The sequence below is a fragment of the Danio aesculapii genome, chromosome 12 (genome assembly GCF_903798145.1).
Source record: "Danio aesculapii chromosome 12, fDanAes4.1, whole genome shotgun sequence".
In the NCBI taxonomy this organism is placed as follows: domain Eukaryota; kingdom Metazoa; phylum Chordata; class Actinopteri; order Cypriniformes; family Danionidae; genus Danio; species Danio aesculapii.
The window spans coordinates 46,878,245-46,904,122 of record NC_079446.1 but is presented as its reverse complement, the minus strand read 5'-3'; the positions used below and the strand labels follow the sequence as shown (position 1 = coordinate 46,904,122).

The following is a 25,878-nucleotide window of genomic DNA, read 5'->3' as shown; positions in this document are numbered from 1 at the left end:
AATCAAAACCATTTTAACCATTAAGCAATGAAACCAGAGTCACCAAGCAGACAGAAGCCCTGCCCATGACATGAATCTGAATCTATTGTGAAGCGAATTTGATGCACACATGAAGCAAGTAAGCTCAAAATGTTCAAGCGTCTATTTACGTGCGAATAGCATTATTTGTGGGGTATTTTGAGCTGAAACGTCACACACACACACACACACTAGGGACATCAGAGACTTATTTTACATCTTGTAAAAAAGGGCATAATTGGTCCCCTTTAAGATAAGGATTGTCGTAAAGCAGTATTTGGGTGATGTGCACTGATTTGAGTTAAGCCATTGGGTAAATGATAGTGTGAGTGTTTTTGTGTAGCACTTGGGTGGTTTACAGTATAGGAGGTGGGGAAAAACTCAAACTGATTACGTTAAGATAGGCTTGATATTTGTCAACACTGCACAGATGTTGGTTTATAGTCTTATTTTATGTTTATCTGTATGTAAAAAATGTAAATATTCTGTAATCTTGCATTCGTGTGAAGTCCTTGATATGCATCTTGAGCATCACAGACAGCCTGACATTTATATTTCCTAACCCAAACACACTTTTGCTTTTATATATCATGTCATTTCATCACCGTGTGCCCTGGTTAGGTCTAAACAGCTGTTTTCACATACAGAAAGTAAATCAATGTTGCGGTACTTTCCTAATTACAAGTCATGTCTTTTCATGAGTCACATTGATGATCTATCTACAGGTTTTTTAGTGCTATAACACCTCCTAAAGCTTGACTGTCTGGGTTTTAACAGTAAATCAAGTGTAAATGACACTGTTAACACTGTTCCTTTTGTCCCACTGCTAATATCTATACCTTACTTTTCACTTCCACATATGAGTTTGCAGTGTTTCCATTTAGATATTTTATCAAATTAATGCATATTGTCAATAATATACATTCTAAATGTTTCAATTTTGTATTGTTGGGTTACTTTTGAAACCTTTTATGGAACTGAAATGATTAATCAAAATTATTTACAATTTTTTTTGCAGAGATTGAAAGCAGAAATTATGTTTGCAGTTAACATATTAACAAGGTCATAGTCAGGGATGGTTAAAGGTGCGGTATGTAAGTTTGACACCCAGTGGTTGAACTAGGTACTACATTCCTGGTTCAAAACAAACGCAAGTGCAGGTTGCCAGATTAAGGAGAGAGTCTAACGATCGAGCCTAAAGGCTGATTTAAACCGTGTTCTTTATATAAGCAATGACACGTGATAGAAGTTAATATTCTACATATTAACCCTTTTATGCACAAGCTATAAAATAGATATAGAAGAAACTTCACTTTAGACCCATGTAGCGCATCAAAGGGTTAAAAGGAGTTTTTTTCCTAACCAACACCTTGAATTGATATATTAGAAATGGCCTCTATTTCTGATTTTTTCTCAGTTACACCTCATGTGCTTTATTCAGTGTTAAATGCTAATAATGTGAGTCTGAATGCCATTTTACATGACATTTTACATAAAGCAGCAGCAGATAGTTCAGCTCAGATCTTAAAAATAAAAGAAATCGTCTGAAATTTAACTTTAGAACTGTGACTCAAAATAAAACATGAGTGATTGAGCATGTACATTTAATAATGTTAAAGAGGTTTAATATGTATTAATTAGATTATAAACCATACCGTTTCGTGAGTGAGTGCACTATTCTGTGCTTCTGAATGGCTGTATTTACATTTCTGTCATGTTTCGTCTGGTGCAAACAGTCAAATTGCTCATCACTGCAAATGTTGCGTAGCGTGTTGTTAGGACACGGGGCTACAATGTAACCTGCTCACCTAATGTTTACGTTTGTATTATTCATATTATTTGTTAATTAATAACCTCATGTGGAACTCTGAATCTGCATCTCATTTCAGAGTCTGAAGGCAACCCGGGGTGCTGAAATATAATTAGCTAAATTGGCATTGGGCGGGTTAAAGAGAACAAACCAAAGACAGCCTTCCTGCACTTTTCAAAGCAGATTATCTGACTTCAGCATTGTTTTTTTACAGTTGAAACCAGAAGTTTACATACACTGTATAAATAGGCACATAACCATTTAAAAAAAAGAGTGAGATGTTAATGTGACTAAACTTTTTCTCTTTTAGGTTAAGTTAGGATGATCATATTTGTTTCTGTTCTGTTTAATAGCAGAATAATGAAAGATAATTTTTGAGAAATTGTTATAACTTTTCTTGTAAGTCAAGTTTACATACAATAAGATTATTAAGCCTCTGAAAAAGCTCAGATGATGGTGTCAAGGTTTTGGAAGTTTCTGATTGGCTAATTGACAACATTTGAGTGAATTGGAGGCACAACTGTAGAATAGTATTTAAGGAAAACCTCAAACACACTGCTTCCTTGTGTGACAACATGGGAAAATCAACAAGCCAGAATTACACTGGGAAAAAGACTAATGTTTGGAGACATGTCCTGTGGTCTAATGGAACTAGGATTGAACTGTTGGGCCATAATGACCAGTGTTACATTTGGAGGACAAAGGGGAAAGCTTACAAGTCTAGGAACACCATCCCAACTGTGAAGTATGGGGGCGGCAGCATCATGTTGTGGGGCTGTTTTGCTGCAGGAGGGACTGGTCCACTTCACAGCATAGATGGCATCATGAAGAAAGAACATTATGTAGAAATACTGAAGCAACATCTCAGGACATCAGCCAGGAACTTAAAGGGCACCTATGGTGAAAAATCTACTTTTAAAGCTGTTTGGACAGACATGTGAGTAGATGTAGTGTATAGAGTGTCATATTGGGGTGAAATAAACACACCCAGTCCTTTTTTTTTTTTCAAATTTAGCAACATAAAAATGTTGGACCAATTGAAGCGGTTTTCAGATCGACCGCAACTTTACGTAGGAGAGCGGTCCCCCCGCCCACCAATATTGATTGACAGCTGCATATTAACATGTCCGGTAGTCACGTGTATAATCATATCAGCAAGACCAGACGTGCGCAAAGCAGCCGGGAATAAAAGGTCTGTTCAGTTGGCTAGGATCATCAATAATCATCAAACGTGATCAAGAGTGAGTTTCACAAGTTTATAATGTTTTAAAACGGAGCATGTGTGTCATGAATTACAGCAATTTAGCTTAGCTTTACTTCATCAGCACAGGCGCGTGTCAGAACAATTATAAAGGAAGACGCTTCAATCCCGGTTTGTGGATGTTAATTCAGGTTTATTTTGTACATTAACATAACAGATATCCATACAGCAGTGGAGATTAACCTGTATCCTGTCACATATGCGTGCAAACAGAGTGCGAAGCTAAACGCGCGCTCTGTCTGTCTGTCTGTCTGTCTGTGTGTGTGTGTGTGTGTGTGTGTGTGTGTGTGTGTGTGTGTGTGTCTGTGCTATGTGTGTGTGTGTGCGCGTGTCCTCACTGTGTGTGCGCGTGAACTTTGTAACGACTTTGTGTGTGACTTATTGTTGCAACAAAAAAAAACTGCATCAAATACTGATTGGTAAAGTTCTTACTGTAGTATTTCTCACGAACGCGACGTGAGATCTGCTTCCTGAGGCAGCCGAGGGCAGCAACTAAGGCATGTTGCTGACAGGCACGTGGGAACAGTGAGGACTAGCCTTTAAGGCCCAGTACAAAAAAACAGCAACCAAGTTTTACCGGTGATAATACAGACACTTCAGACAGCTATAACAAATACTCTGATGGATGTTTTGAGCTCAAACTTTACAGACACATTCTGGGGACACAAAAGACTTATTAAATCTGAAAAAAGGGGTAACCTAGGTGCCCTTTAAAACTTGGCCACAAATGGGTCTTCCAAACAGACCATGACCCTAAGCATACTGCCAAATTAGTTAAAATGTGCTTTAAGGACAACAGAGTGAATGTTTTGGAGTGGCCATCACAAAGCCCTGACCTCAATCCTATAGAATTTTGTGGGCAGAGTTGATAAAGCTTGTGCGAGCAAGACAGCCAACAAATCTGACTCAGTTACACCAATTCTGTCAGGAAGAATGGGTCAAAATTCCTGCAAACTATTGTGAGAAGCTTGTGGAAGGATACCCAAAACATTTGACCAAAGTTATACAGTTTAAAAGCAAAGCTGAAAAAATACCAAGGAAATGTGTGTAAACTTTTGACTGTCTAGAGATTATAAAAAATTCTATCATTAATCTGGCATTTAGCAAATGTAAATGATTTAGGTAATCCTAACAGACCTAAAATAGTAAACGTTTAGTATGATTTAACATCAGACATTTTTTTTAAATGGTTATGTTCCTTTTTAGAGCATATGTAAACTTCTGGTTTCAACTGTAGATAAACAAGAATATTCACTTAGCATGTTTCTTAAATATCTGCAAACAAATCATGGTATTTTTATACTTTAGAAGAGTACCTTGTACCTTCAATACAAATAAAAGTTAGAATAAGAAGTTAGAATATAAGTTAGAATAAGTTGTCCCCTCAGGAACTGGATTTGACACATGGCTACATAAAATACGCATGTGCAAATTAATGTATATATTTCTCATTTTCATTTTACAGAATGTCATTAACACTTTTACCCAGACGGCCCACCATGCAAGATGCAGTTTCCATGGTAACGTGAATGTGGGGAAAGATGTGACCATTGAGGAGTTAAGACAAGCGTATCATGCTGTAGTTCTGGTGAGGATGCATGATTCATTCATTCATTTTCTTTTCAGCTTAGTCCCTTTATTAATCGGGTCACCACAACGGAATGAACCGCCAACTTATCCAGCATATGTTTTATGCAGCGAATGCCCTTCCAACTGCAACCAATCACACCCATACACACATACACACTTGTGTAACCCATACACAATCATTCACTCCCATACACACCCATACACACTCATTCACTCACATGCCAACTGACCCAGCCTGGGCTTGAACCAGCAACCTTCTTGCTGTGAGGCGATCGTGCTACCCACTGCGCCACTGTGACACCCAGGATGCATGATTGTTTACTTAAATTTAAACTAAACTAAACTAAATATTAAATGAAGGCCGGTGCAATAGCCTGGTGGTTAGCGTGCCGACATATGGAGAAGTAACACGTCAGGGCGTCCTGAGTTCGAATCCTGGCTCAAGGACACTTCCCTATTCCCCTCTCTCTGTCTCCAACTTCGCTTCCTGTCTCAATACTTGCCTTTATTATCTAATAAAGGCAAAAAGGCCAAAAATAAATCTATATATATATATATATATATATATATATATATATATATATATATATATATATATATATATATATATATATATATATTAAATTAAGCTTTGTAGCTTCTATTTTTATAGATTATATATTTAATCATTTAGTTGAAAACAACTTAAAGTAAAATAAAAACATTTGTTGTCATGACTTTTTGTCTAATATATATATATATATATATATAATAGATTTGATTAATTATTAACAAACACAGCTTGTTCTTATTTTTACAGTTTCTCTTTTATAGACATTTTATTTTCAAGTTTTTATTTTCAAGTTTTCAAGTACCAAAATGTTGGTAATTATTTCTAAATGTATTTATTTTTCATTCAAATTATATGTCTTACATTTTGGCTAGCTGCATAGACAACATTAAGTTTAAATTGTTGTTTTTGTCAAGTAGCCTAGCAAAATGTGTTTGCTTTTATGGTTTTATTTTTAGTTTATTATAGTAACCCTGATAATACCATAACAATTGTGAATCCTCTGTGCAAAATGAACACTCAGTTAGAAAGTCCAATAACCCATATTAAAAAAATACTATAGTAATAATTTGTTGTAAATACTATGGTGTATTTGAAAGCCATATGGTAAAGTGTATTTTAAGCCTGATCCCACGAGGAAGCGTAAGTTTTTAACGTTTTGGCTGGTGAAAGTATACGATTTTAAAAAGAAGGCTTGACACCAAACCCATCCGTCATTAGAGGATGAGCAAATCGTATTAAATTGTACAAATAAGACCGTATTCATACGAATTAGCCACTACATCAAAAGGTTATGAATTGCCGTGAAATAGGGTTGGTATTTTACTATTTGTTAGTGAATGCTCCAGCATATTGTAGTACTGACTGTAGTATATAACTGTTTAAATGTAATACTGTGGTATACTTTAGTTTTCACTATAGTAAACATTGGTGTATAGTAGTATAATATACCCTATAATTGTAGAAAACTGCAGCATTGGGTCATTGGGCCATAGCAGCTATAGAATCACCACAACAGATTAATTCAAGTACTTTACTATAGTGTGGTTCAAAAACACTACAGTATTTACAATAAATTCATTGCTTCATTTGTTTCCTTTTCGGCTTAGTCCCTTTAATAATCTGGGGTCGCCACAGCGGAATGAACCGTCAACTTATCCAGCATATGTTTTACGCAGCGGATGTCCTTCCAGCTGCAACCCATCACTGGGACACATCCATGCACACCCATACACACCCATTCCCACATACACTACGAACAGTTTAGCTTACCCAATTCACCTATACCAGCGGTTCCCAAACTGGGGTGCGCATTCTGACCACCAGGGGTGCGTGAGAGAATGTTTGTAATGGCGGAAAATTTCATCTTTTATTAATTTTATGCATTTATTTTGGGTAAACTTCACGTCATATTTTTGGAGAAAAGAAATTCACTGTGAGAGAGAGAAAAAAAAAATCACATTACAAATTGTAACATACAAACTATGCATACTCACTCATCTCACGGTTTCATGTCTGCATCACAATAGCCCTGCCCTTTCACATTAGACGCTAAGTGATAGTACATTTACAATTTGTTTTCCACTTACTATGTTTATCAAAAATGTACACCTGGTTAAAAACTGGCACTTTAAAGAAGTCAGGTAACAATAGGGATGAACCATCTACATCGGCCTCTTCTATGGAGATGTGCAGCGGCCCTAAATATATGGACTCTGATAACGAACGAGGTGAAGAGGTGCAGGCGGGAACAGAGAAATCCAGCAGAGATGTACCAATGAAGAGAATTAGGGCTACGCTTGAGAGTGAGAAAACGTCAAGTATAAGAAACGCAAATATATCGACAGTTACATTGGCTTCGGGCTTACATAGATTGGAGATGCAGAAACTCCAAATACACAATGTGTATTCTGTGGTGAGGTTTTAGCTAATAGCAGTCTTATGCCCTCATGTATGATCCGGCACTTACAAATAAGACACAGCCACTTACAAGACATGCTTGTAAGTTTTTTTTTTTCAAGGAAAATTGGAGAAACTACTGAAGAAGAAAAAATGAGGCACAAAGGAGCAGTAGCTTCCATCTGAAAAGTTGCACCATCGGTTTCCTGGGTACACTGCAGCATCTGTAGCGATGCTAAACATGCATGATGAACTTTTGTCTGTACTTAATGGCGCTGTGAAAATTGTCTACTTCATAAAAGCTCGTCCATTAAATTCACATTCATTTTATTATTTTTATTTTAATCACGTATACTGAATTTGTGTATCTAGTTATTGTAGTTATAAATGTGGAGTTTAACTGGAGAAAGGGGTGCTTGACAGGTGTCCAATATTAGAAAGGGTGTGCACACAGCAAAAAGTTTGGGAACCACTGACCTATACCACATGTTTTTTGACTTGTGGGGAAAACCGGAGCAAACCTACGCGAACACGGCGAGAGCATGCAAACTCCACACAGAAATGCCAACTGACCCAGCCGAGGCTCGAACCAGCGACCTTCTTGCTGTGAGGCGATTGTGCTACCCACTGCGCCACCGTGCTGCACTTACAATTATTAAATATAGTATTTTTTTTTTCATTAGGGCAGACGTGACTGATGCAACTTTATCACCTATGCAAAATAAGTGATCATAAATCAATGATTTTTATGAAGTAGTATATCACATAAAAAATGTCATATGTGTAATAATTCACAAAAGAACGATAATAAAACTTTGTATCTGCATTGCTTTAAATTGTGGATGTATCGTATTAAAACTTGCATGCATTAAAAATATCCATCTGTTCAAAATCATTTAATAGCACTGCATCAAATAACTACCACTCATTGCTCCTCACACTTTTGTTCCATCAGAGTTACGGAGCTGAGGGAAACCGTTCGATGGGAATTCCAGGAGAAGATCTGAGCAATGTGTTTTCAGCTAAAGACTTTGTTGGATGGTACAACGGGGTTCCCAGCAATACGGAGGTTCTGGTTGTTTTAAATCACACCACATGCTTTTGTATGTAACGTTAAAAAGCCCAAAATAACTCCATGTTTTCTGGTGATCTGCAGCTGTGTCCTGATCTCAGCTGTGAGACGGCTGTGGTTCTCGGACAGGGAAATGTGGCTCTGGATGTGGCCCGAATACTCCTCTCGCCTGTAGACATGCTGAAGGTCTGTGTTTGCTTTCAATAACATCAGAAATACCCGTGTTGTTCACTTCGTTTTTTAACAAATGTAGATGTGATCTTATGTAACTTGAATGAATAAATAAATAAATAAATAAATAAATAAGTAATAAAATAAATAAATAAAGTTTACTTGAATGTGTTAGGTGTAAACATAGTCGAATTGTAGCTTTGACAGGGACATGATGGTTTCAATTGATATAAAAACAACAACGATGCGGGCGCTGAATTTATCGCAATATCAAGCAAACTATGCACAATTTTGCAGATCTCCCATTTTTTTTTAATTCAGGGTCTAGATCAGGAGTGTCCAAACTCGGTCCTGGAGGGTCAGTGTCCTGCATAGTTTAGCTCCAACTTCCTTCAACACACTTACCTGGAAGTTTTAGTATACCTAGAAAGAGCTTGATTAGCTGGTTCAGGTGTGTTTAATTGGAGTTGGAACTAAAATATTTGTAAAATACTCAACCTATCACTATGTTGATGGTAAAACTGAACCGTTTATATGTGCAGTATGTAAAATTGACATGAAGTGTTTTAACTAGGTAAGACATTTTTAACTAGGTAAGACATTTTTAAAGCAGAATATCTGACTTTGGCATTGTTTTTCAGATGAAAAACTATGTACACTTAGCATGTTTCATTAATAACTCCATAATCTAATATCTAATTAAGTATTTTTATGCTTTAGAAGAGTCAAACACTCACAAACAGCACCTTTATCTCTAAACAGAGTTATAAAATGAGCCTATTTAAAATAAATAAATCAATTCAGTCACCTACGCTTTCCTGCTAAACTGCCATCGTCTGATATCTGCAAGCATATGATATTTTTATGCTTTTAGAAAAGTCAAAAACTCACAAACAGCACCTTTATCTCTAAGCAAACTTGACCCTGTTACAGCAGGCCTGCCACGTTGCTTAAGAGCAGTAGCGGCTGCAGAAAAAGCTGTTATGGCTTCAAGAGATTTTATTGGTTATTCTGATTTGATACTGATGGTGCCGCATGCAGTGTCTATGATACTCCAAGAACAAAAAACATTGCATTTGTCGACAGCTCGCTGGCTGTGATACCTTGTAGATATGCCAAATGTGAGTGTTAAACGATGTACAGGGTTGAATGCGGCTACTCTTCTTCCTATTGAGTAAGATGGGGAGGAGCATCATTGTTGTTTAACAGCACTCGAACAGGTGTGTACACCACAACCTGACCTCTCTGACGAACCGCTTGAAAATTGTGACAATGTCCTCTTTGTGGATGGTTCGGCATTTAAAAATCCACAAACATGCCAGAATAAGGTTGGTTAGTTAGTTAGTTATGAAATAAGCCTGTTTTAAATAAATAAATAAATCCAGTCACCTACGCTTTCCTGCTAAACTGCCACAGGCAGTAATTATAGTACTTTTCTGCTTAGTCTACAATCTATCATTATGTAAATGGTAAAAATGATAAAACTGAACTGTTTAAAGGTGCACTTTGTAAATCGAGGCACAGTGGTTGAGCTAGGTAATGCAGTCTGAAATATATTGCTGACAAATTATTGGGTAAATTGACTCTGGGCTGGTTATAGAGGATAAAACAAGGACAGATATTTCGACAGGGAATGTACATTTTCATAGCAGAATATCTGACTTTAGCATTGTTTTTCAGAAAAAAAATATGTTTGCATGTTTCTTTAATAACTGCAAACATGTTATAGTATGTTTATGCTTTAGAAGAGTCAAAAACTCAGAAATAGCACCTTTATTTCTAAGCTGAGTTATAAAAGGAGCATATTTCTAAAAAATAAATCAATTCAGTCACCTACGCTTTCCTGCTACACTGCTGCAGTCTGATTTCCATCAAATGTGCGTCATTGTTTATCTTGTTATACTTGCAGGAAACAGATAGCGCTCAGGATAATCCGGAAGCTTAGACAGGCAGGAGTTATGGCACTTTTATGTTTCGAGTATACAATCTATCACTATGTAAATGGTAAAACTCAACTGTTTGGAGGTGCAGTATGTAAATTGAGGCACAGTATTTGAACTAGGTATTGCAGTCTGAAATGTATTGCTATATTATAAAAATATTTGTAAAATATAATTGGGTAAACTGGCAGTGGGCTGGTTATAGAGACAAAAACAAGGTAGACATTTGGCAGGGAACAGACATTTTTAAAGCAGAATATCTGACTTTTGCATTGTTTTTCAGATGAAAAAATATGTACACTTAGCATGTTTCATTAATAACTCCATACTCTAATATCTAATTAAGTATTTTTATCCTTTAGAAGAGTCAAACACTCACAAACAGCACCTTTATCTCTAAGCGGAGTTATAAAATGAGCCTATTTAAAATAAATAAATCAATTCAGTCACCTACGCTTTCCTGCTAAACTGCCACCGTCTGATTTCCATCAAATGTGCTTCATTGTTTATTTTGTTATACTTGCAGGAAACTGATATTACCTAGAACGCTCTGGATGGAAATATGACTCGATTGTGCTGCATTTCTATAGAGATCATAGTGTTGCTGCCATTACGGCCCATGTTTTTTTACAAGCTAGGTTTATTCAAAGGTCACCAGACTGAAAACTATTAATTATGTTCCCTCAGCTCAGCGGGAACCTTTTATGTCCACTGAGATTGTAAAAGTGTCACATCTATCGTAAAAGTGTCATAGATTGTGTGAAATTCTCAACCTATCACTGTGCAAATGGTAAAACTGAACTGTTTATAGTATGTAAAAGTATGCAGTATGTAAAATTGACATGCAGTGTTTGAATTAGGTATTGCAGTCTGAAATGTATTGCTGAATTATAAAAATATTGCTGAAATATAATTGGGTTAACTGGCAGTGAGCTGGTTAGAAACCAAAGGATGATATACATTCAGATACTCGATGCACATTTTCAAAGCAGAATAACTGACTTAGCATTACACAAATTAACACAAAATATGTTAGCATGTTTCTGAAATATCTGCAAACATATTATGATATTTTTATGCTAAGAAGAGTCAAAAACTCACAAACAGCACTCTCTAAGCTGAGTGTAAGGTCCAGCCAGTTAGTCCAACGACAGTGTCTGCTGGTTGACGAAGGTTCACTGCATGTTCGCTCTTTCCAGTGCACAATGTTGATTTACTTTGAACTTAACTCATATCTGACTCCAATTTTAATATGAGGTGGTTTAGAATATTAATATATTTATCCTCGTTTAATCTGACTCCAATTATAAAATATTGATAGGATTATTTTGTTTCTTTTAAGTGAAGTTTTCAAACTAATTTAGAGAGGAGCACGTGATATGATTGACTGCAGCTGGCCACTCATCTACATTCACTAGTTAGCCAATCAGATTAACCCCAACTCACTATAAGTAGCCTAGCTAGAACTACTCTCTTATCTTCGTTTCCCGAAGAAACCCCCCATCCACCCCTTCTCCTCCTTTTTCTTTCACCACGGGGAGCTCTCGAGAACCACCTGATCTCGTACTCCCCTCACATGCTCTATGGACCAGGCGGGAGCTCTGGGCTCACCTATCTCCGAGCTCAGGGTTCTCTCCCGGGACAGCATGCCAAACATGCTAACAGTTGTCAAACAATATCTAAGTGTGAACTCTTGAATATTACTTTAGATTATGATTGAATATTTTTTTCAGTTCATTATTGTATATTATTCTCGTTCATTCGGATTCCTATAGCATTCTGAGTCATGTACTGGCCGAGTATACAATCTCTTTAGCTCAAGCATGTCAGTATTGGTCATTAAACAGAGACGATTAACCGCTATTCTAAAAAGGCAGAACCCTACTTACTCAGTTTAGATTATTTTAAATGTGGTCCCCATAGATCTGCTAACTTCTATATCAAAAGTTTAGAGATGAAGGTCTATCCCCTTAGATAGCCTTTTACAGTCTAAGTATACTTGAATTAATGCCAATGTGTTTGTCGGCGCTCTAAGAACATTGTATAGCATGCCACACTGCTCCATCTATAGTGTTTTAGTCTGTTACTAACCTGTACAGTGGCGTGTGGTGTTATGGACTTAACTTAATGTTATGGACTTAATAACACGAACTCTGTTTGAATAATACAAAACATAACAGGTAAATGTGTATTATGCCAATTCATTCAGTTAATTCATAAACAATCAATACAAGACATCAAATTATCAAAGATAAATCCAAGAGCAGAAGATGCATACCTGATTTCAAAATATACATAACATGAAACATGAAGTTCCACACTATGGGCTAATCTGGGTACAGAATCGCGCCGAACTTTCCCTTAAGTTAGCCAAACCAAGAATCTATTGTGGAAGGGGTGTGTCGAATAACAGAAGAGTTTCTGCCTATAGGAAACAAATGGTCATTTGAACAGAAGCCCATAGGTAAAGGCACACCCTAAGCAGTGGTTCAAATGATACCTGAAATTATTTATCTATTGTTTTGATTATGTCTAATTCTAAAGGGGATTAAGATTATTATAGCAGTCAGACATTTCAAATGATATCAAACATAGATAAAGTCACTTTGATTAATATAGATTCATACATTGAAACTTTCATACTTTGAAATGACCATTCTGTGTGAGTTGGGTGAAAAGGGATTGAGTAAAGAACTGTACTTATCCAGAGCGAGCAGAAGGGCTGCCAAAATCACTCTGGACCCCTCACACCCAGCACACTGCCTCTTTGAACTTTTACCTTCTGGTCGACGCTACAGAGCACTGCGCACCAGAACAGCCCGACACAGAAACAGTTTCTTCCCTCAGGCAATCCATCTCATGAACACTTGATGATAATAATTGTGGAACCAACATCACTACTTGCTATACACTTTATACACATATACACTTATTTAACACGCTTTACATGCCAATTTGCACATAACAGCTGCACATATAACGTTGTATATAGTAATATAGCTCTAAATACACTTGTCCATTTGTATATTTGCACTCACTACTTACTTCTATTTTTTTTATATATATATTTATTATCTGTTTTTTGTCCTGTCTCTGTTATCCTGTTGCACTGTAGAAGCTCTGTCACCATAACAAAGTCCTCGTATGTGTGAGCATACATGGCAATAAAGCTCTTTCTGATTCTGATTCAGATTCTAAACAGAGGGGTTTATTTCGGCAGATGTTTTATATGTAAATGAAGGAAAGGAGAAAAGTGAACTTTCCCGCATTCCCACCTGGTGGGGTGGATCCAATCGTCTCTGTGTTTCCAGCTCATGTTGGAATTGTCAAAGACCATAAAGTATTTGTGATATCTCAAATCTTACACGGAGCTGTAAAATAAGCCTATTTAAAATAAATAAATAAATTCAGTCACCTACGCTTTCCTGCTATACTGCCACAGTTGGATTTCCGTCAAATGTGTGTCATTGTTTATTTTTTTATACTTGCAGGAAACAGATATTACCCAGAATGCTCTGGAAGCATTGACGGGCAGTAATGTGCGCAGGGTTTTGATCGTAGGTCGCAGAGGTCCTCTTCAGATTGCGTGCACAATCAAGGTAAGAATCTACCTGACAGACAGGTGTGAATCTGATAAAGCAGAGGAACCAGTTCTTCATCAAAGTGCAGGGAAAAGAAACACATTCAATCTAACAATTACATTGTTTATTAAAACAAACTTTTTTCTACCTCTTACACGGTCATTTCAGTCCCCTTTCAAGTTTGTTTTTGTTCTTCATCTCATCAGGAACTCAGAGAGATGGTGAATCTGTTAAACACAAGAGCCGACATGATGCCCGCTGACTTTGAGGGCATCGCAGAAGCTTTGAAAGGTAAAAAAAACATTATTGACCTTACTCTGCTGTGCGGAAGTGCGATTGTTTTTGTGATTGTTTTAGAACTTCCGATTCAGTTTCCTATTGGAGAAATGACTAGGAATAATAAACAGCAGAAAACGGTCAAACTACTTACTCCACAAACAAGTGTGGTCATGACTATACATAAAAAGTAGAATAATATAATAAGGAAATATCAGTTTGCAACATCAAGCAGCATAACCAGCTGTTTTTAAAGAGCTCCTATTATGGGTTTTTGAGAATGACCTTCCATGTAGTGCGTAACAGTAAAGTGAAATGAAATATCCAGCTAAGGCTTAAATCTGAAAGTGGACCGTGTTTAAAACTATTGATTAATCTATAAAACTCGACTCATAGTGCTTCAAATGAACCATCTTGATAATGAGACGTTTCGGCATGAAGTGGATACGAAAATTAATTTTGCGCACAAACCCAGGAAAATTGAAACCTGCGGCCCCCACTTACTAACACAGCAGCAAAGAAAAAGAGGAAGACAAACACTTCAGCAGATCTCGGTTGAATCAAGTCATGAAGACGCTGTGCTTAGCTGAATATTACTGGAAGTGTGAGGGGAAAGTTAGTGTTATTTTTTCTACCCAAAGATGAAACTGTGAAGAGTCAGTGGTGAAGGTTTATTTTTGCAAAAATACCTCAGCATTATAGCCCAGCCTGTGCTGTTCCAGTCATTTTTCTGACGAGTGCTTTAGCAATCTAAACGCTTACAACGGGAGATTCCTCGGCGTTTGTTAAAGGATGGATCAGAAAAGACTATTGACTATTGATGTATGGGACTTTGTCAGAGCTTGACAGGAACTTTATCGGTGCACAGTTCATGGACCAGTTTCTTCCTCCATTTCACAAGTGTAAGTAAGTGTGATTAAAATGGCTGCCTCCTTGTTTTCTCTAGCTTTCAAATTATGTATTTAATTGTGTTTTGGGGGGGGGGGGGGGGGGCGTTAAAATTACGGGAGTTTTCCGGGATAAATAACAAAATGGGTAGGTGGCTGGCGATGAGTCTGAAATACGGGAGACTCCCGAGAAAAACAGGAGTGTTGGCAGGTATGCTCACACATACACTCTGCACTGTGACTACTTCAATATTGTTGATAAGCCATTTCACTCTATCTTGCGCTGAACGTTGTCGACCAATCACAACAGGCTGTCATCAGTCCAATCAGCGCAGATTTGCTTCGCGCTAAGCAGGGGTTTAGGAACAAATGAATCGCTGAACGATTCATATGGGAGTCGCTGGGATAATTAGGTAAAAATAAATGCAGATTATAAGACAATGAAAGTGTTTGTTGACCTTGCATGCATATCAGCCTGTTGTTGGAGACCCTTAAAACCCAATTATGACCCTATTTAATGTATAATAGAGGCTCTTTAACATCTAGAAATCCATGGAAGTGAATGAGACCGTAAGTCTCGAGCCAAAAAGATTGCAATGGCAGCGCCCTCTCACACTTGAAGAGTAAGGTTAATAGGGATCCACTTGTTGGCCTTTTCAGTGTGTGATGCCTGATTATTATGCATTACCCCTTTATTTTTTAAACTTTTTGGCCTTTCTTACATTTCTTCCTATACATGTAGTCTAATTAAACTGTCCCTCAGCCCCCCTCACATGCATGGTGAATGAAAGATGTACTGTATTTCATGAAATTAGAGAAGATTAAATAATCTCTCACCTATTGTCATGAGCTTTGGGTCAAGACCAAAAGGACAAGATCTCAGATACAAGCGGCCAAAATGAGTTTCCTTTGCAGGGTGGCAGGGCGCACCCTTATAGCTCTGTCACCCAGGAGGAGCTCGGAGTAGAGAGAAGGCAGCTGAGGTGGCTCGGGCATCTGTTTTAGATGCCTCCTGGACACCTACTTAGGGAGGTGTTCCAGGCATCTCCCACCGAGAGGAGGCCTCGGGGAAGACCCAGGACACGCTGGAAGGACTGTCTCTTGGCTGGCATGGGAATGCCTCGGGATCCCCCGGAGGAGCTGGAGGAAGAGTCTGGGAAGAGGGAAGTCTAGGGTTCTCTCCTAAGACTGCTGCCCCCGCGACCCAGCCCTGGAAAAGCGTCAGAAAATGAATGAATAGATAATCCCTTCAAAGACATACCAGAGCTTTTGCTCAAATCTTTTCTTGTGTTAAAGCTCTCCAGCTGGATCTAGACCAGGGGTGCCCAAACTTTTCCATATGAAGTGCCAAAAACCTTGATTAAGGGTGAAATATGCCAAACTTTATTACATTAAAGTTGCAATGGATAATGTCCTAATTTATTTAATGTTTAGGAATAGTGTTAAAACATTGCATTACAGTATACAGCAGGGATGGGAAAACTCGATCCTGGAGGGCCGGTGTCCCTGCATAGTTTTGCACCAACCCTAATCAAACACACCTGCTTGTAGCTTTCTAGTGATCTTGAAGACACTAATTAGGGTGTTAAGGTGTGTTTGATTAGTGTTGGAGCAAAACTCTGCAGGGACACCGGCCCTCGAGGATCGAGTTTGCCCATGCCTGGTATACAATATAAATATTTAGATTTTATAATGAGCAGTTAAAAGAAAATTTACAACAGAAGCTAGTCAATCTGCACCTGCGTTTGCCTTGATTTGCTCGTCCACCGCATTTCCACTGTCGGGCTAGTGCAAGCCAGGGCTTTTATCGGGCCGGGTCAATCGCCCGGGAGGTTGAGCAGTGAGGTCGAAATCATGTCGCGTTTCCACTGTCGGGCCAGTAGCTGGCAGCGCATCACGCAAACCCCGCCCCCAGAATGTCCCCCAAATCAAACGTCACACAACCCGCCCAGTTCAGCGGGAATCTGGCAGATAAAGCACACCATCGTGTCATCACAAAGCGATTAAAATGAAGACAACTGAAACAAACAAATGACACGTTACTGTGCAGCATTATATTAAATGTATATACACACAGGCCTGTGTATTTCCATTCGTTATATTTGTTTACTCACCAACCGACTGTTGGCATCGAACATCGAGCGGTCTCGCCACTAACAGAGATACCCAGCGCACCATCTGTAATATAAAACCACAGAAATTCTCCAGTAATATACATTCATTCATTCATTCATTCATTTTCGGCTTAGTCCCTTTATTAATCTCCCCCACAGACCAAAGACATGCGGTACAGGTGAATTGGGTAAGTTAAAATTGTCCGTAGTGTATGTGTGTGAATGAGAGTCCCAGTGATGGGTTGCAGCTGGAAGGACATCCGCTGCGTAAAAGCTGGATAAGTTGATTATTCTTTTTTTGTATCTTTGTCGTTTAGAGGATTTAACGTTAAATAGCTTTTTATTTTGATGTGGAAGTGAAGCCATAATGTTTTTTTTTGTCCTTTTCATTGTTTCTACTGGTCTGCTTTATTGTTTTGATCTTTACTCGGTCATTAACTTTTCCTTTTCAGGCCTTTTCACCCATGAAAAACACACATCAAGACAGAATAATTGTGATATTTCTAAGCAGGAAACAGTCCTGATGGACCTACTGTAAAAATAAACATTTGTTCCTCTTTTTTGGCAGCGCTCTGATCCAAAACCACCGTAGAGGAAGTGTAGGAAGAAAAGTTTGTAAAGAATTTTGAGAACAAAAATGTGTTTTTTTTTTCAGATGTGGTTTTGTGTATTTGTTTTAAAGATTTAAATGAAATGTTGATGAAATGAACGTTTTATGGAGTACAACTTCATAAAGGCAAAAGAAAAGTTTCTAAAACTCTAATTAGAAGTTTAAAAAGTTCAAGTTGAATTGAATTAAATCTCATTCATTCATTCATTCATTCATTCATTCATTCATTCATTCATTTTCTTATCGGCTTAGTCCCTTTATTAATAAATTAATAAATCAATAAATAAATCAATAAATGAGACTTATTCCATTAATACATTTTTCAATGTGATATTCCAAAATATGCATAAATTAGATGGATGGAAACATAGCTATTGGCCAGTGAGCCATACTACAAGTATTCCCATCCTTATCTGCAGCTGTCTGTTTGCCTTATAAAGCCACTTTTTAACCATGTGATTACATTCCATGTTAATTGTAGCATGTAAACCAGCTTGGACGTCTTAAATGGCACCTATTATACCCCTTTTTACAAGATGTAAAAAGTCTCTGATGTCCCTAGAGTGTGTAGTGACGTTTCAGCTCAAAATACCCCATCAATAATGTCTTATAGCTCTCTGAAACTGATCCTTTTAGGGTTTGATTCAAATTCTGACATTTTGGTGACTGTCGCTTTAAATTCAAATGAGATTGTGCTCTTTTCAGAAGAGGGCGGAGCTACAAATGCCTGTGTGTCAGCATGGTGGCAGATTAAAAACAAGACCAACGTCCTATGCTAGTGAGGGAGAGATGGACTAGTGGGCGGGGCTTTCCCCCCTCTAATGACACATACAAAGGGAGAATATCAATCAAAGTGTTAGAAGCTGCTTATATTCACACACGGCTGCAACTCAACTGTCTTTAAACCCCTTATCAAAGTGATTTTTGCATAATAGATCCCCTCTAAAGTGCTTCTGTATGTTTATTAGAGCTTCCGAGACCTAGAAAGAGACTGACGGATTTAATGATGAAGGCCGTGAAGGAAGGAGGAGATAAAAAACTTGAGAAGTCCTGGGGTTTTCGCTTCCTTCGCAGTCCTGTGGAGGTTCTGGCAGGGGCTGATGGGAAAAGAGCTGCAGGAATCCGACTGGCCCTTAATAAGCTGGAGGTAACATGCATGACGTTTAAAGGGATAGTTCACCCAAAACTGATAATTCTGTCATCATTTACTCACTCTTCACTTGTTTTAAAGCTTTAGGAGTTTAGGAGAAGATATTGTGAAGAATGTTGGAGTCTGTAACCATTGACTTCTATTGTATTTGTTTGGAATGGAAGTCAATGGTTACAGGTTTTCAACGTCAAAATGTTTTCATTTTTTGTTCAACAGAAGAAAGAAACAAAATATTCTGTTCTGTTCACTTTAATAAGACGTCAGTTCATTAGAGGAGCTACTGATATCAATTATGGTTTGCCTTTGCCTTGTTTTGAAACTCTCAAACTAATGGAATGAGATGAATGTAATAACTCACACATGCAGTAAATAACAGATTATATGAAGTGAATCCATTTGTAAGTTGTAAATTGTTCATTTTCCTTCAGCTTAGTCCCTTTATTAATCAGGGGTCTCCACAGCGGAATGAACCGCCAACTTATCCAGCATATGTTTTACGCATGAGATGCCCTTCCAGCTGCAAACCAGTATTGGGAAATGCTCATACACACTTATTCACTCACACACACACACACACAATCATACACTACGGCAAATTTAGTTCATTTATTTCACCTATAGCGCATGTGTTTGGACTGTGGGGGAAACCGGAGCACCCGGAGGAAACCCACGCCAACACGGGGAGAACATGCAAACTCTACACAGAAACGCCAACTGGCCCAGCCGAGGCTTGAACAGCAACCTTCTTGTTGTGAGGACAAAATGGTAAATAATTACCATTTTGAAATTAGACATGATCAGATTGTACATACAGGATGTAGAATCGGCCATTCAACACCTACACACTCATATTTATTGATAGGGGAAGAAAAACCTATTTGTGACTTGTGTAAGAATGTTTTGACGATAAAACACATTTTAATAGAATCTGTATTTTTTTATTCAGGAGATGTTTTAAGGGGAAAGGTTTAGTGAGAAAAGGAATTTTAGAATATCATTAATCAAACTAATATATTGTATATGACTCTTTTCAGTGTTGTTATTTGTATGTTTTTTGTACAATCAACGTTTATTAAGAAACTGATATGATTACATGTTATTTATTGTATATTTCGTATAGGCTTTGCCATAAATAAAGCCAATACTGCTAATATGGCATTAAAAAATCAATCAATCAATCAATCAATCTATCAATCAATCAATCAATCAATCAATCAATTAATAAATCAATAAATTAATAAATATACAAATTTATAAATCAAGAAGTAAACGAATTAATCAAGAAATAAATGAATTAATAAATCAATAAATAAATAAATCAATCAATAAATTAATAAATAAACCAATAAAGTAATAAATCAATAAATAAATCAGTAAATTAATAAATCCTTAAATTAATTAAATAATTTATTAATATGTCAATCAATAAATCAATAAAATAAAATAATAAATAAATAAATAACCAGTAAATAAATTAATAAATTAAATCCATAAATAAAAAAATTATTAAAAATAATTAAATAAATAAATAAAACAGTAAATAAATTAATAAATTAAATCCATAAATAAATTAATTAATTAAAAATAATTAAATCAGTAAATAAAACAGTAAATAAATTAATTAGTCAGTAAATTAATCAATAAATAAATCAATAAATAAAACAGTAAATAAATTAATAAGTCAATAAATCAATAAATTAATCAATAATTAATAAATTAATAAATCAATAAGTCAATAAATAAATCAATAAATTAATAAATTAATCAATAATGTATCAACAAATAAATAAATCAGTAAATCAATAAATAAACCAATAAATTAATAAAACAATTAATAAATCAATAAATAATCAATAAATGAATCAATCTATCAATTAATTAATAAATAAATCAATAAGTCAGTAAATAAATCAATAAGTCAATAAATCAATAAATAAAAAATAATCAATAAGTCAATAAATATATAAATAAATAAATAAATCAATCAATAAATAATCAATAAATTAATCAACCAATAAATTAATAAAGCAATTAGTAAATATAATAATAAAAAATCTATAAATTAATCAATAAATTAATTAATAAAATTAATAAATCAATAAATTAACTAGTAAATAAATAAATAAATAAATAGAAACTCTCAAACCGCCTGCAAACATATAAATGTAAATAAGCTTGAGTTGGCTTTGGCTGCCGCACACAGTTATTTACTTAATCTTAATCGTTTATTATGTTTTTCTGGGGTGATATAGAAAGAGTTGCTCAACACGAGACTGTCATTCTAATCTGTCTACATCTGGATAGTCCTGCTTGAGAGAGAAGAAAAATAATGTTATCACGTTAGCTCTCCTACAGCCTCAGTCTCAGTCACGCTTGAGATTAGATTACAGCCGTGCAGACGTTATTATTGTAGGGTTCAGTGGATTCCTATGGCTATTTTTACATGAGGTTAAACTGTGGTCTCGCTGTGTTTCACACGTTGCCTCATGTCTGGTTAACATCAAAGCTTGTTGGCCCGATTCAGCGTGATGAATTGGCATTGGTCGTCAGCTAAATAGAGCGCTCTGATTGGTTATTCAGCAACGAATCTGAGCACGAGTGTGACGTAGTGGAGTGACGTAGCATGTAAACAATTCAAGCCAAGAAGGAACACAAAGGGTCTTTAAACAGGACACAGGATTTCTCACAAAATACGAATACTCAAATTACTGTCAGTAGTTTTTTCTCAGCAATAGTACTTGTGAACTTTTACTTTCTCTTGAGTACATTTTTAGTGCTGTATCGGTACTTTACTCCACTATTTCCTTTCAAACTGCAGTGACTACTTTATTTCTTTCTTGTGGGGATTGGCTGAGTAGAATAATCAATCTTGTGATTCCCGTCTAATCGAATATCACATCATACTGAACAACCTCAAGACATGGGTGATGCAGGAAACTATTTGTAAGCCTTAAAAGTGTCCAAGAAGATGTCTGAAATATTTACACGCAATGATCGAGAGACTGTTTATAGACTGCATGTCACTGATAAGAAGGTGAAGGATGTTTACTGTACTGTATAATGACTGAAATGGCCTTTGGCAATAGCTAAGTGTTACGTTTCCACACACACACACACACTAGGGTTGTCACGATACTGTAATTCAGTACTAATCAGTGGTGGAAAGAGAAAAATTATACTCAAGTAAAAGTACCATTACTTGCCTAAAAATGTAGTGCGAGTAGAGTAAAAGTATCTGTTGTGAATATTACTCAAAGTATGAGTAAGGAGTAGCCCTTTTAAAAGTACTCAAGAGTTGTGAGTATTACACTGAGAAAAGCTGATGCATTTACATGTCATTTGTGCATGTGTGTAAACGTAACATTCTGTAGTGCGTCTAGTTATTGCCCAGCAGGCACACAACGTCATAAGTAGGGGTGTCACGATTCTCCAAATCCTCGATTCGATTACATTTTCGATTCTAAAGTCACAATTTAAAGCACAAGCTATGCCATTTTAAGACGTATATGCAATATAATAACATCTGACCTTTGTTCACAATGTACCACACACTACATTGTCAAATATAAAATGTTTATTAACATTTCTAGCACGGTTCTAGCACGTTAATTAAATGCTGAAAACCGGAGTTTTCTATCACTGAATAAGGTCGCATGTCCGCGGCTATAAATACTCCTATCGCGCTTGTAATTGCCTTTGCACGTGTTGAGTTGCTTGGAAGTTTTATTCCAAATGAAGACGGGAGAGTAGTTTGTGTTACACTTGTCGGTTTAACAGATACATCCATGTTTTTGTGGTGCCTGCGGAGATGCCCGGCCATGTTAGTCGTGCTGCCGGTGGAATAATGTGGTATATGCACATTGCAGAGCTTGCAAACTGTGTTTTTTCTGTCGACAACACGAACGTTGTCAACATAACTCACTGGAAATCCAAAATACTTCCACACCGGCGACTTCAGTGAAAGAGGAGGGGGTTCAATTTCTTTCGATGGGTCTCCTGCGTCTGCAGTTGCCATGCTGTCTCGTGGCTGTTGTAGCTGTTAGGTTGATGCGCATGCGTGAGTTTTTTTCCGCTTGGCAAGTCAAGCTGCTGCTGACGTGACATAGGGGCGGGGCAGCATCGACGATTCCATTTTTTTATTCGATAATCGAGATTAAGCATGAATTTCGATCGATTTCGATTAAAAATCAAATCGTGACACCCTTAGTCATAAGACATTAATATTAGCTTAGATTTAGATTGTGATGTCAGGTGACCAAATTTCAATGTCTAGCCAGTGTCTAAAGACGATGTTATTCTTGATGTCCAATAACGACGCCAAATGACGTTGATATTTGGTCGATTTTAGGTTGTGTTAGAAAGTGACCAAAATCCAACGTTGAGCCAACATCTTAAACCAACGTCACATTGACGACAAATACTGACTTTTGTTCGTCAGGTATGGCAACCAAAATCCAACGTCTGATAAATGCCATAGTGGTAACATCAACACAACGTGAAGCTGGAACATCATTAGACGTTGATATTTGGTTAGTTTTAGGTTGGACATTGACGTTGGCCTGACGTTGAGTTCTGACTTCAACCTGATTCTCATTTCCAAACAAAATGCAACATCCCCATGACGTTAGGGTACAATGTCAATCTGACATAGTGTTGAAGTTTTTTTGCCTGCTGGGTGTTTAAGGCTATTTCAGTCATCATACAGTAAGTTTAAATAATTAGTAAAGAAAATCATTTAGTTTAGCATTAAATGGGTTCATTTTGCGCCGTAACAAGAAGTTCATTACTGTTTCTAAATCATGTTGCTGTGTCTGTTAAACCAGCAGATTGCATTCGCAACACTGGAGTAGAGTAGAGAGGGTTATTACCTACTCTTCACACAAAAAGTAGGCCTACCTGAAACTTTAAATTAGAAAAGGCTCAATAACACATTGGACAGAACGTCAATGCACTGATTTCTTCCCTGCTGATTTGGAAGTGTCCGCAGATACCGGAGAGAAGCACTCACTGTTTCAGCGATTCAGGCCCGCATCGGCTGCGCACACGTGATGTGCACCGCTCCATAAGATTACTCTTACAATAAGTTTCTGTTCTCTCATCCTTCCGACTGAGTTTAATCTTCTGAGGGGAATACTTTCAGTGCTGCGAATAGTTTGTAAAGCCTGGCTCATTGTGGTCAATGCAGTTGATTACATTAATAAAAGTGAAACTGACAGGCGCAATATTGATTGTCATTAACAGGAAATTCTTTAGCCTAATATAGGCTACTCTGAAACTTAATATTACACTGTCATTTTATTTATATTGATATTTTATTTAACAGATTGTCACAGTTTGAACAGTTTGTCAGATTTTGCACTGAAGCATATAAGCGGACCTTGTTTTAAACTTCACCTCAGATATTCTTGTTTATTTTGTGGATAACTGACCAACAAAAAATACCATAAAATAACCAACAAATTATACCAAATGAAATTCGTTTCAAGAAGATAATTTTCAGACATGCTTCAGTTTCTCCATTTTAATATCGGTGAGTTTAGGCGAGGGAATGTTTATTAGGTAAAACTGGTCTTACTTTATATCAGGCTTTGCTAAAAGGCTAGTTATTTTACCAACAAGTGGGGTCAATAGATGTAGCCTATTACAGAGTTCAAAGAAAAATCTTAATATTAAAAAAAAAAAACATTAGCCGAACCACAACAGATCAACGCTCAAAAAGTAATGTAGCCTAGTTTATAACTAGCATCATGTTTTTAGTTAGATTGTGCTGTCTGTCATATACAGCAGGCCTATAAGTCTGTTATTTTTACTAAAGAAGATTATTTGAGTTTATCACCAGAACTATAGAAACTGTATTGTTCAAAACAAATGAACAAAACAAAACAACAGTATGGGGATCGGATCTGTATCAGTCGATACTTCGAATTTTGATATCGGATCGGTTCCAAAAATAGGCGGTATCGGTGCATCCCTAATAAAAACTGAATCTCTCTCAATCAAACGCAGATTTCGATGCACCCCTATAAAGGATTAATAAACATATGCAAATCATCATCATTTATCATTCATGTTGCGCAGGTTTGAAGTGTGATCTCGATCTTTTAATGTTTAATTGTGCAGCTTTACACTGAATGCATTAAAGCAGGCTCAACAAACAGTGACAGAAAACACCTCAAATGAATAACCTAAGAAAGCATTTAGGTCCCACCACAGCTTCCTCCGTCATCATTATATTTTACAGAGAAGCCAAAATGCTTTGATGCACATGATTTAAATGACGCGGGAGGCGATCTCTCTGCAATTGTTAAAAATGTGGCATTAACCTACAAGTTCAAAAAAGGTATTAATCAGGAGGGCATGTGCATCCGTTACACCCCTAATCCCAGCTATATTGTTTGTCTTGCAGTTTATCAAAAGTAAGTCGCTTGTGCTGATGCATTGGCTTGAATGCACGTGATGTTGTTATTATGAGACTAATTGTAAGTATTGTATGTATAAACTCTAAGTAACGTCCCATGATGACTTGAAAGCAGTGCCGCATCAAATTATTTTATTCCGCTCCTTTTCACTACATCATCTGACCAGATTTCACTTGCTCAAACTCTAGTGTTGACTATGTCTAGTGCTAGTGTGGTGAATCCTGTGATGTTCCTGGTGTTTGTTGCTTCAGAATCAGAATCAGAAAGAGCTTTATTGCCAGGTATGTTCACACATGTTCGTGACAGAGCTTCTACAGTGCAACAGGATAACAGAGACAGGACAAAAAACAGATAATAAATATATATAAAAAAATATATATAGAAAAAATAGAAGAAAAAAATTTTTAAAATAGAAAAATCATAGAAATAAAAAAAATAGACATCATTGTTTGTTAAAGGGAAGTTCACCCAACATCTAAATTTGTAAACAATGGACCCTTTTCACAAGACGCCTGACGCATGTAACGGTC

The 25,878-nt window shown here is 36.8% G+C and overlaps 1 protein-coding gene across 3 annotated transcripts in view; it reads left to right on the top strand.

The window, feature by feature from the left end:
• The window catches only part of fdxr (ferredoxin reductase), a 53,219-nt gene that overhangs the window by 9,711 nt on the left and 17,630 nt on the right, over positions 1-25,878 (top strand). For all 3 annotated transcript variants that reach the window (XM_056468963.1, XM_056468962.1, XM_056468964.1), the window contains exons 5-10: positions 4,555-4,677; positions 8,084-8,197; positions 8,285-8,386; positions 13,803-13,910; positions 14,099-14,183; positions 18,748-18,926. In XM_056468963.1, coding sequence (XP_056324938.1) covers positions 4,555-4,677; positions 8,084-8,197; positions 8,285-8,386; positions 13,803-13,910; positions 14,099-14,183; positions 18,748-18,926 — 711 coding nt within the window. The remainder of the gene's footprint in view (positions 1-4,554; positions 4,678-8,083; positions 8,198-8,284; positions 8,387-13,802; positions 13,911-14,098; positions 14,184-18,747; positions 18,927-25,878) is intronic.